Source organism: Tachypleus tridentatus, chromosome 7 (assembly GCF_004210375.1).
Source record: "Tachypleus tridentatus isolate NWPU-2018 chromosome 7, ASM421037v1, whole genome shotgun sequence".
In the NCBI taxonomy this organism is placed as follows: Eukaryota; Metazoa; Arthropoda; class Merostomata; order Xiphosura; family Limulidae; genus Tachypleus; species Tachypleus tridentatus.
In genome coordinates, this window is record NC_134831.1 from 44828757 (window position 1) to 44842438 (window position 13682).

The following is a 13682-nucleotide window of genomic DNA, read 5'->3' on the forward strand; positions in this document are numbered from 1 at the left end:
GCTTCACTTTCACATAATAATATCCGCAAAGCTGCAAGAATAAGCTGTTCGGTAATGGGATTCGAGCCCAAGGTTGCGAGTAGAGTGCCATAGCCACCAAGTCAAACCAGGCCTGTGCGTAAGGCTAAGACACTAAAAAAGAAGATTGTTTCTTTGTTTTGAATTTCGCTCTAGCCGTCCCTAATTTAGCGGTGTAAGACTAGAGGGAAGACAGCTAGTCATCACCACCCATCACCAACTCTTGGGATATTCTTTCACCAATGAATAGTGGGATTGACGTCACATTTTAACGCCCACACGGCTGAAAGGGCGAGCATGTTTGGTGTGACGGGGATTCGAACATACAACCCTTATATTACGAGTCTAGCGCCTTAACTACCTGGCCATGCCAGGCCCAAAAAAAAAGAAAAACAGATTTAATTATAAATAATTAGAAATTAGTTTCTGATAATCAAATTTACTCCTTATAGCACTGGACGTAAAAATAATTAAAACTAATAAGACACAAAAGGAAAAATATATAGATTAATTAATGGCTTCTGTAAACATTGTATACAATTTGTATACATTGTATACATTTCATACAATTAAAAGTAACTGAAATCAAAGTAAACAAATATAAAAATGTGCAAATATATTTCTCTGGAAAAAATGAAGTATCTACAGGTTTCATTATATTTATTAAAACGGCCTTAGGATCTAATATTTGAGCTGTCATTTACTTTATCAAAACAGCCTGTACAAAGTACAGGGGTTGTACAGAAGAGTTCACAGAACGTGTGTCCATGTTATTTTCTGGAGAATACAACTTAGGCTATTACGAAACAAAAATGTTCCAGGGTAACTGTTGTTGGTCATGTATTATAACAAATCGAAAGTGAAATAAACATAACATCGTAAAGACTTTTCCCCTCTTCTGTTGTTAGAAAATTATACTTCTGTCTACAAGTTAAGGACCAAAGTTTTCGTTAACATTAAGGTTCGGCTGTCCTAAGCTGTCCCATCTTCTAAATTAAACTAAAACTATAAAATAAATGAACTCTAAAAGCTAGCACTTATCTTTCATATATTTATCACGCTTTCTCTTAACCTGACTTGCATTTGCTGTCTTTACAACACCCGAAGGCAACCCATTCCAAAGAACAAGCCCCTAGTGGGACGATGGCATGTATGCGGGCATAGAACACTAGAAACCAAGTGACCAGCGAGCGAGACACAAATAGTTTTGTGTTTAACTTCAAAGAAAGAAAGAAAGAAAAAATAGTATTTTCATCAATGATTGTGACCTTCTATACAAATTACACGGTCTTTAACATAACACAACGTTTTGGGACAGCATTGGTTCTACTGGTACATAACAGCTGTTCCATTCTTGAAATTAAACTAATTTTTTTAGTAAATGACTTTATCAGTCATTTATTAAACTATTATTTAATAAATAATACATTTATTAAATGACAAATGACTTTATCAGTCATTCACTTAGAATGTTTTTTAAATTCACTTAAATTTACTGCTTTTACAACATCCGAAGACAACCCACCAACAAACCACCTATTTGGAAAATAAAACTGTCTTAAATGAAGATGACTTCTACCCTGTCCAAATTTATATTTATGTCTTCTTGTTCTAATATTCTCACTATTAAATATGAAAATGATGTTTCATTAACACTATCAATTCTCTTAGGAATCTTAAACACTACAATCAGATCTTCCATAACTCTTCTTTTTCAAAATATGATAATTTTAGATATCTTAACCTCTTCTCTTATAACAGACTTTCCATCCTAAGAATCATTACAGTAGCTCTCCTCCGAACCCTATTCAGTAATTCAGTGTTCTTAACGTTAAGAACCAATGACTGGACACAATACTCCTAATGTGACCTAACTAGTTGCCAATATAAAGTCAAACCAATGAAATGACTCAAAAGTAATTGTGTTAATGCGGGAATAATTCATGCTAACATTAACAAAACAATAATCAAGATTTGTAGCTGAGGTAGGCTGGTGAGCCCAGAGTTCCTATCCACAACTTGAAATCGGTGATTTTGCCGAGATGAAAGATAACTGAAGCAGCAAACATCTTCTAACAACCACCTGTTAAGAAGTATAAAGTCAGATTGTAACTGATTATAAGTAGGGAGAAGTTACAGTTAGATTATAACTGATATATATAGTTAAAGGTGAGGAGTAATACAAAACTAGGTTTTAGCTGAAGTAAAAAACGATTATTTAATTCGGGACCACATAAATATTGCTCTAAAAACAAGATGATTATTAACAAACTGTTTTTGCAAATATAAGACACTTAAAGTAAGACAGGGTTTTGTAATATGACAAAATGGCTGTTCTCAGTTGGATAATATTCACGTTAAAATGGCTAGACAAATCTAAATCTTTAATACACCTAAATACCTTCTATATTAAAGGCGAATAGGGTTTTTCAAACTGTTTTGATACTCGTGTACTTTTGTGCGCTTAACAAAAAAAAGCAAATCTAAATGCGCTCTGTATCGATCGGTTTTGTGGGTGATGTTCCCCTGCAGGTGAGGCTAAATGCTGTAGTGAGTATAATTTGAAGGTACTATGTTAAGTAGCGAGGAAAGCCGGATTCAGTAAGAGTAGATAGAAGAATAATTAATAAAACTGCTAAATACTTTAATTCAAAAATCATATATGTGAAATGTGAGATATGATATATGAATTGTAACAAAGAGTAAAAGTAAATTCATCTAACAGAATATATTGTGGTTAAGCTATATGCTTGAGTATCATTTTATAATACAAAAGATAAAACTTTATTTAACTCCTTCATTCTGGGGTATGGCATGGCCTGGTGCAGTCGACTTGCAATCTATGGGTCGCGAAATCAAAGTTCAACGCCCTGGAGCGTTATAATGTGATGGTTAATTCCATTTTTGATTGATAAACAGTGTCTTAATACTTAGCGGTGGGTGGTGTTGACTAGCTAATTTTCCTCTGGACTAGATAATGGAGGGTCGCGTATTCCAATCCGTGTCACACCAAACATGCTCGCACTTTAAACTGTGGGAGCGTTATAATGTAACACTCAATCACACTATTCGTTGGTAAAAGAGTAGTCCAAGAGTTGGCTTTCCCTCTAGTCATACACTGCTAAATTAGGAACGGCTAGCGCAGATAGCCCTCGTGTAGCTTTGCGCGAAATTCAAAAGAAACCAAACCAAGACTAGATAATCCTTAAAATAACTTTTTACAACCAAAAAATAACAAATCAGTCATTAGCCTCGCTCTAACCAGCACTAAATTTTAATAGCTGGTATTATGCTAGCTTAAGTTAAGGTTAATGCATGTTCTTATAACGTAGCAGTAGAAGAATTATAGTAAAAACAATATTAATTCTCCTGAATAATAAAATATAAGGTAAGGAAAAATAAAACGGAAAAGTTCAAACCTGGAAAAAGAACTCTAGCAGCCATACCCGGAAAAACGACCAAAAATAAAGGCAAAATTTTCAAATAGCCGGCCAGAATACATCCTCCTTTGGCATGACACAAATTTTTAGCCGATAGAGTGCGCTGAACAAATACCTTAAAACAGAGATAACAAAGAGGTGTAGAAGATATTTTAGGAAAATATATTTTTATTTAAATTGATACTTATAAGGGTAAATTTATTACTTATTATTTAAATTTTAGGATAATATATTTTTATTTAAATTGATACTTATAAGGGTAAATTTATTACTTATTATTTAAATTTTCCATTTAAATTGTAAGTTATCACAGTAAATATATTATTTATTGCTTAATAATGTTTCATTTAATTTCATAAATATAAGATTAAATATACTATATTAAATAATAAATAGCATATTAGTTAAGAAGTAGTAATTTTATATATATAACTATTATTTAAATTTATAATTACAAGAGTAGATCTACTATTTGCTGTTAAATATGCTCTACTCTAAATTCATAGTCATAGATTTTCGAACAAATATTCCTACAGGGTCAAAGGTCAAACTATGTTATTTATTACCTGTGATGGTAAGAAATTTGCGTAATTCACAAATTTATTGGAATTTTTCCTAGATATTCAAAATGCTTTATGTATGTATGATTATAAATATATAAAAATAACTTAAAAATCCAGCCCTTTTAGAATTTTAATACTGTAATATCTTGTTCTAAAGACGATGAGTTAATAATTTAAAATGTTATAAAAAATTCCCACGAGGGGAATTTGAACTTAACGTTTCTATTTGAGACCAAACTACTGAGCTAATATAAACATTATCAACAGAGAGTCCACCTTTACGATCAAAGGGAGTGTTACAAATAGGCAATAGCTGTCATACATAGGTATAGATTTCCTTAAATTTTACTTATAAAGATAAATCTACTTCGCATTAATTGATATGTTTTCATTTAAGTTTTAATTAAGCAGATTAAGTCCACTACTTATTACATTATATTACTGAATATGGTTCAGTTTAATTTAATTATTGTAATAGTATGTATACAACCCACTATTTATTATTCTTTAAATTCATTTTTAGTTATAAGAATAAGTTTGCCACTTGTACTTTAATACAACGCCTTTACACATGAGTTGACTAATTATATACATACAAACTTAACTTAAACATCTACTGCCGTTACGCAAAATTTAACATGACAATTAGATAAATGTATAGCTTTAAAAAGCTGAGTATTCTTTAAGATTTTGTAATTTTAGGTATTGGTGAAACCTTAAAACAGTTAAGTATCATATCAGATTTCTATGTATTTTGTTTTCCATTTTGTTCAGTCTTTTCTGGGTATTTAATAACCTAGATGATGTTACATTTCGCTCTAATTTATGTTTCATATACGGTGAAAATAGCTTTACCCATCATGTTAAATAAAAACAGTGACTATTATAACTGCTATTGGTTTAGCAGTATGTCTGAAAACTTATAAACATTTCTGTATCGTTACACATTGTTTACAATGTTTGAAAACAATGTTGGTTAGGTTAAGGGTAAAAAAACCCGATTTAGATGTTAGCAACGTGTTTTAAAATTTAAGGTATATATATATATTTTATAACTTGTTCGTTTGTTTACGGATAGCTTTGTTAACGTGCTGCTAAGTTACCTGATCGAAACACCAGTTCCACACCGCAATAATAGTCAGTCCGAATGTAGTACCTGTCCAGGGAACTACTGGATCATATGGAGATCGAAGCAAGTGCATATAATTGGATGGAACGGTACTGCACGATTCGTTCTCGGAGTTGAATCCCACATATGATACGTTTGGTTGAACCAAAGGAAACTTTTCTATTAGGGCATGATAGCCACCAACATCTTGAAAGCCTAAAAAAAATATGTGAAAATATATTTATTTTGCTCTATAGGCATTATTTCTAAACCTAGAAGAAAATAAACGCTTATTCCCTCTTAGAAAAATCACAATAGGAAAATTTCTGTAATTAAAATTTAGGAAATTTCAGCTGTATTTGAGTATGAAACAGCAACCACTTAACAATTAACTGTAGATGTATTTTCAAAATTATTGATTCTTTAGGTCTTGTACACACATAACCTCTGACAACATAATTTCCAAATTCCCAGAATAAATCGTTGTATTTGTCAAAATAAATTTAGGAACTGTTTTTCTTTCTTACGCTATATTCTTTTGATGCTGAAAAATCTAGATCTTTCAAACTTTGCTTATATTTGATTAATACAATAATTTTGAATCCCAAATATTGTGAGACTGACGGCGTTTTTATCTTAATATCTTGTACAAAGACTCGTAGAAAATAATCCCATTTGGAGAGAAAATATTTAATAATACTTAAAAATACATGAGGAAAATTCTACCTCTCTACTAATCTAGTCATTTATTTTCTGTATGTTAATTTATAATTTGCAAGATAAAATTACCATAGGAGAGTTTCGAACAAGTCTTATTTTAAAACATGGGCAAAAAAATATTTCTTAGACAACGTTTAACTGTGGTATTGTATCTGTTAATGTGACAAGGGTCAAATCTTGAAAGTTTCCTTTGACTGATGTTAGTATAAGTTTTATGCAGATTTTTAAACCAAGTGTTATATTTTTAGCGAAGCAGCGAAATTTTTAGTTAATTTCGCATTGGTAAAATAGCTTATTGATGTCACTTACACTTTGTTAAGAAACCCATCTAATGTTGGCTTGAACCATTCTTTCTTACAATAACATTAAGACTCGACGTAGCTAAATCCCTACATCCTGAGTGAATGTTTCTTGGTTAATAGTAGCTCAGTTGCGTAAGAATATAGAACAAATTATTTAAAGTTGTTGGAAGATAAATGTTTGAGATGAGTAGATTCATAACTGTTGGAATGGTGTGATGTTTGAGTAGAGTTGAATCACACCTACTGGAATGGTATGCGGTTTGAATAAAGTTGAATCACACCTACTGGAATGGTATGCGGTTTGAATAAAGTTGAATCACACCTATTGGAATGATTTGAGGTTTGAATAAAGTTGAATCACACCTATTGGAATGGCATGATGTTTGAGTTAATTTTGAAATTGGTCAACAAAATTAAACACTAGTCACTTTAATGATTAACGAAAATGACCAAAGTCACTGTCATGTTTGATATTTTGATATGCTCTTTACAGAAAGTAATTTGAATAACTGGTCACAGAAAATGGTTTTTAATAACGACAATCATGCCAGATGAATACCAACATTAACTCATTATTGTTTTACAATAATCTGTGAACATGCTTATAGTCATGTAACTAACTGTATTTTTGCGTTTATTAGGTCAAAATATCACTTGGTATATGACATGGCCAGTCTTTTCACATGTAAAACTATTTTTATTTCAGAGTAGAGTCGGTGTATAAGTTCTTCACTTGTTTGAGGGTTAAAATGTTAAAGTCTCTGTTGCTGCTGACTTTGAAGTGTCACAAAACGTAAATTCTAGAATTTGGGAAATATACAATGTTGTCAAAGAACACATAAGGAGAAGCAAATCAGGGTCTACAATAAAATACTCTTAATCCCATGTAATGACATCACAGTTCCATCAAGCTATTGTATTTCAAACCAAGCAACAAACAGGAATAAACTCCTTACTCCAAAATAATTTGAAACATATGGCCGTGATGTATCACCAAACATTGATTTCGAATCATTGAAAAACTCGAGAGTTGGGACGTTCGTATAAAAGCAATAGGGAAAAGAAGGCAAAAGAAAACCCACAACAAACAATTATTATTTCCAGTTACTCTTACTAGCGAGTTCAGGTTTTGTTTTAATTCCACGATGGTCATTATGATATGTTACAAAATATTTTGAGGTTGGTTTATGATGTTGTGAAGAAGCATCGACCAAAACAGATGCACTTGAGATCTATTACGATAGGGGGCCTGGCATGGCCTTGCGCGTTAAGGCGTGCGCTTCGTAATCTGAGGGTCGCGGGTTCGCGCCCGAGTCGTGCCAAACATGCTCGCCCTCCCAGCCGTGGGGGCGTTATAAAGTGACGGTCAATCCCACTATTCGTTGGTAAAAGAGTAGCCCAAGAGTTGGCGGTGGGTGGTGATGACTAGCTGCCTTCCCTCTAGTCTTACACTGCTAAATTAGGGACGGCTAGCACAGATAGCCCTCGAGTAGCTTTGTGCGAAATTCCAAAAACAACAAACAACAACATCTATTACGATAGATAACACTGTCCTGGGAAGTCATTATTAGGCCTTTTGTTGGTGTCATTGAACCATTTCATTTTATAGGTGAAATGACCGTCTTGGCTGTACATAACTTACTTTTAAAAAAATATTGCCTTTTACAGGACATAATTCTCAAATTTCAACATCTCTAAGACCCAGGTTTAGGAGTGGACTGCATACAGGGTTATCAGTTTCACATTTTCGATTTTACTGATTAAAGGCTCAGCTCTAAATCTGAGGGGTTGTTAACACTAAGAGACTATTTTAATATTCGCGGTGGGCACACCACAGTTAGCCCATAGTTTAATTTTGTACGCAGCAACAGAAAAGTAAGACAAATAATAGTATTTACAAAATATTTCTCAACGTACGATACCCCAACAGTAGGAACATAATAGCACCTTGAAGGGCACACCAACACCGAAGAAATCTAACTATCAATGTCAGAGTTCATGATGACATAAATTATTGGTCGAAACACTATATTTGTCATTTATAATGCATCTAGTATTATGGTATAAAGTGTCTTTTGCTAACGAAGCGCTAACAACTGACTAGAAGCCTATATGACATTACCTTCTAATAACACTGGTTGTAAATTTATACAAATCTTAATAACTGGTTCTAAACTATGATTTATAAGTAAAAATAAAATATGCCATAATAATTAGTATATTATATTAAATGACTAATCTAAGTGGCGTTTTAACCGAGACTTTGATTGTTTCATTCCCAACCAACCTTTTTTGGTATCTTGCAAAAAGTCTCGTCGACGGTGTAAGGTGTTACAAAAGATGGAGCTACATAAAGCTTTAATATACAATAACACCAGTGTTCCTTTTTATACCATCTAAGTTTAATAATTACTTTGATTGAGTTCTAGTTTAATAATTAACGTCTCAGTAATGTTAATAGTAATAGCAGTGGGTACAGCGCAGATAGCCCATTGCGTTTTGTTGTTTCTAGAAAAAAACAGATTAATAAAAAGACTTATTATTCTCAGAAAGGCTTATTCTATGAAAAGTGTAACGAAACTGTTTCATATGTCCATGCATATTGGTTGAACAATAATTATTATATAGTGAACTTTAATTATTTAAAAAATACGTTTTATTTAATTCTTTCCAGATTTTCGAATATTTTTAGATAATTATTTGAATTTTACTCTTATGTAAGATTAGTGAAAATATAACTGTTGAAAATTAATCCCAGGTTTTCAATTTTTTATTAAGATAAACCTAACCCAATATATTCTTATTTCATTTTTGTAATTATTTTCCTGGAAATAATTTGAGAATCACAATACAGAGAACGCTAAGTTATATATAGAAATGTTAATGAAGTTTGCACATCCATGAATAACAAACCGGCTTACTTTTGATCATGAGCACAGATCCTCCAATTAAAATAAGAAACGTTTGGACGAAATCGGTCCATAAAACGGCATTTAATCCGCCTGTTAAAAAAACAAAATACATTTCATTGATCCAAAATTAATAAAACTAAATTTTTGGTATTTTACTTCAGTTCTCATTAAACGTAAAAATCAACGAAAGACAAATGATTGAATATTAGTAGTGATTTTAAGGAATTTGTTTGAAAATAAATTCAAATCCAAAACAGGATCCTTGTGAATGAAAATTAAAGCAAGATGGCCAAGTAGCCTCAAAAAATCTTCACTAATTACTGATTAGTATAGCTTATCTAATAAGTCGGATAGCACTTCAAATAATATCTCAAGTTATGTTACACGTGACAGAATGTTTACACATTTTATATTACAAAACCTACCAGAGATTGTGAAGAATCCAGAGAGGATCAGCAAAGCCACCACAGAACCATATAAGTCCCACTTAAATGACAGGGTAATGAAGAGAGCCCCTGAATAAAGATCTGCCTATTGATGCATTAATTAATGTCATTCTCTTATATAATAAAACAATTACATAGTTCCTTAAGTTGTAGTCATTTTATCGATAAACTGTAATAACAAACTACTAGTGATTAGTTAGTAGTCAAAAACACATTATTTGCAAAATATTTATTCTAACTAATTTTCATGTTTCAAGTTACTCAAAATAATTAACAGAAACATTCATGGATTGACTGAAAATTAAGACTGTTTCGTAATTACTTTGTTTCCAAAAACCCATTATACTTCTTAGTTGCATTAAATCTACTTGTTTTGATCATTTATAAAAATATACTTTTATACCTTCTCAATGACACTGAAAGAGAGTCGAAAACATATAAAACATAATTATATTATATAATCATTGTTACGTTTCATGCTTAATTTTCTAATCTATTTGAAGATCATATACAAATACAAATGGTGCCTGTTTATATGTAAGTTGTCTCCAACATCTAAAGTCCAAAATGGATAAAACGGTACAGTTTCGACTTTGTATAATGATATGTCTTTGTACTGAAGAAAAGCACCGAATCATACAGATTTCTAGAGCCACATGTTACAGACAAGAAGGACTTGAACTAGTTCCTAAAACATTTTAAAGCAGCCCACACTTGGAATGATTGGACTCAGTTTGGATGGACTAGTGTTTGACTCGGTCAGTTAGTGTCTTGACTTAGTATTTCCTTATAAAGATCCATGTTGTAAGGTCGATATCCATAGCACTGGTTGACTTTGTAATGTGTCAGGCATTTTGATCGAAGCTGTAACTTTGTTCAGTCAATAGGAGGTTTGTTCTGAAACGTGTTGCACATTGACTTGAATAATGTTTTGACTCTTCCTATTGTCTCACCTTGTGGTTATTGTCAGTAAAGTCAGTGATTCAGATTAATTCTGCTCTACGAAACGTTTCATTGGAGAAGTTGCTATTCTTACCTGAAGGTTGTTCTGAGCACCCAACAATACCACACTGGCTCAAAGGCACACAAATAATTCTTGAAATTATTTTCTAACATCAATAATGTTAGCAGAAAGCTCACATCGTGATTCCTTATAATATATACATACATATAAAAATATAGTACTTCTTAATTACTGTTTTCCGTTGTATAAAACCAAAATATACTTAATTCACATAGAGACGTAAAACCTTACTAGAACCTAATTCAATATTGTAAAGTTAAAATTTTCAAATGATTTAGTTATTTTCTTTATCCTGAAAATGGAATTTACAAACAGTTTCTGAGGAATTACTTCCACAAACACATCAGAACTTACAGAGACCCGTGTAAAGATCCACAACAGTAAATACAACACAGATATGTAGACTCGGATACGTTGACGACCAAATCTTCTCTCCAGGTACTGTGGTGTGGTGTATACCTTAAATGGAACAGAGTATCCAATCTCAAACATCAAATTAAAGTTTCACTTAAAATAAACAGCACAAAATGTAATTTTACTTGAGTTTTGTTTTAGTAACGATTTATATTAAGGCACATTAATCCATAAACCTTAAAAAAAAACGCTGAGAGTTTATTAAATGTTGCATGTCACACCACTTCGTACAGTTATTGTTAATACGTTTTATGTCTAGCAAGATATTTCAACTGAGTTTCTATGAACGTCTCAGCAGAAAACTCAGTCCACATATTGTTATTAATATTAACTTGGTATCTATATAAATATAATAGTACTGTCTGTTGTATGTTTATGTAACAACACCACATGGCGTGGATGGAGCTTCAATATTATTATAGAAGTTAAATAGGTTCATGTGGGAGCACATACAAATTTTCAGTTTTGCTATTTTTATGAGCATTTTTACCACTATTTCGCACTCTTCATATGGATTTTCACCAAATTTGGTATAGAGGCGCATTGAGTCCGTGGGGAGATACATGGAAATTTTCAATTTTACGTTTTGTGGATTTCATACGTGTTTTTTACCACTACTTTGACCTTTGTTAATGGATCTTCACCAACTTTGGCATGAAGGTTTGTTGGGTCCATGTAGAAATACATGCGAATTGGCGGTTTTAAATTTTGTCTTTGCAATCCTTGTGAGGTGTTTTTTTTTTTCAATTGCATATAAGGGAGCAACTTTTCATGATAACCTTTCATTAATAAACAATTTACATAACTGCTGTCCAGGGGACACTAGCTAGTTTGGAATAAAATACTTTGTAAAAATTAGTTTCTTGAATCTGTACCATTTTTATTCTTGAACAGAACTTCCTGTTCGTTTTGTTGTTTTTTATCAATGGAGGATACTTAAAACTTTTTACCTTTGACAAATGTCTTTCTGAAAAGACCCTTTCTTATTTTTGAGAGTTTAAGAATTTAGATACCTAAGCCTAACGATAAGCTTTTAATCGCTCTCAGTGTGTTAGCAATAAGTTTACAGATTTATAACGTTAAACTCCGGGTTTTAGTCACCATGGTAAACAGAATACTGATAGCCCATGTGTAGCTTTCTGCTAAACCAAAAACATCAATTTTTAATCAATTGGTACTTAACGTGCCCCATAATAAATAGTATTCCATAAAAGCTTTCTGTCTAATCAATGACGCTGTCAGACAGTATGGCTACCATGAGACCTAAACCTTTCAAAATTTAGCTTATTTGCTCAAAAATTGCCTAGTTTTGTTATTTATATACTCAACTATAATTCTCTCCCTCTTTCACAAAAAACCCTCATACGTTTTCTGGTAATTTCTTCCATTATATAGGAATAAACTATCTGACACCTATTGAATAAACTGGTTAAATCCAAGAATACCAGAAATAGATAGAAAGGGGGAAAGTTTGATACCATGAACAGGTCTCATTGGAGTATTTATCATAATTTATCATATCTTTAAAATTGAGTATGAAATAATGCATCCACGAGAGAATGACGTTCTCAGACTGTGAAAGTTCTCACAAAGAGACAGCTAGTAGATGTGTCAGATCTTGTCCCTGAATATCAATCTTGACAATAAAGAATCATCAGTGACTGATGTCTGCTAGAATGGAAAGGTATTTGGAGAGTTTTAAACCACGCTTCTATTTAACTTCCAATCCCTTGCCAATTAAAGCACAGTAGTCACAGCACTGTTCAAAACCAGTGGAGAAAATTGGCCATAGGCTGGATGTGCCACTGAACACAACAGTCACAGTTCTGTTCTAAACCAGAGGAGGAAATTGGTCATAGGTTGGGTGTACCACTCACAGAGGAATTCTGACGGTTGGAGTTGTTTTCTTGGCAGGTCATGCAACAAACACATATGAATGAAAACTGTGACTCATGTTCAGAAGCACTAAGGTGTATGTAGAGGTTCCCTGTCGATTTCACAGTAGACGTCACTTAGTAGGATCGCGCAGGGTCGTATGAGAGCCACCACAAGAATATTGTCACCAATACATAATCTGCAAATAACATATATATACATATATATGTCATGAGTTTCTACTTCCACCCCTATAGTGATATAAAAATCTTCAGAATCTTTTCTTATTTAATTTCCTCACTGTAATGATAGAAACATTACTTTTTCACTACAGCTGGTGACTTCTCTTCTTCCCACAAGGTAAAACTTGATCTGGGATGATCTACAACTAGCAGTAGAAATATATCCTACATAATTTTTACAGATACTGAAATATGAATCGTGTTTGTTTGTTTTGAATTCCTCGCGAAGCTACTGCGTTAGCTATCCCTAATTTATTAGTGAAAACTAGAGGGAAGGAAGCTAGGCATCATCACCTACCGTCAACTCTTGGGCTACTATTTTACCAACAAACGATGGGAATGACTGTAACATTATAGCGCCCCCATGGCTAAAAGGTGGCAAGCATGTTTGGTGGGACGGTAACTCGAATTTGCAACCCTCAGATTGCAAGTAAAGCGGCAAAACCACCTGGTCATGCCGGACCTTGAATATTGTTGAGAAAAAACGTGAACTTACTGCAGAGGCAAAGAAAACCGGCAGGAAAATCCAACCCATTAAAAGCAACACAAAGATAGCCTAGAAAAAGTAACATAAATATTATATAACGGTATTCTAAAAAACGTGTATCTTTTATAATT

General features: G+C 32.7%; 1 protein-coding gene across 4 annotated transcripts in view; it reads right to left on the minus strand.

Annotated features, from left to right (window-relative positions):
- Positions 1–13682, minus strand: part of LOC143255562 (sodium/mannose cotransporter SLC5A10-like) — a 66144-nt gene that overhangs the window by 27274 nt on the left and 25188 nt on the right. For 2 of the 4 annotated variants that reach the window (XM_076511404.1, XM_076511406.1), the window contains 6 exons: positions 13561–13620; positions 10888–10992; positions 9489–9594; positions 9073–9153; positions 5125–5345; positions 3438–3573 (listed from right to left, as the gene is read on the minus strand). In XM_076511404.1, the coding sequence (XP_076367519.1) occupies positions 3438–3573; positions 5125–5345; positions 9073–9153; positions 9489–9594; positions 10888–10992; positions 13561–13620 (709 nt within the window). The remainder of the gene's footprint in view (positions 1–3437; positions 3574–5124; positions 5346–9072; positions 9154–9488; positions 9595–10887; positions 10993–13560; positions 13621–13682) is intronic. The other 2 variants (XM_076511407.1, XM_076511405.1) reach the window with 1 other exon arrangement.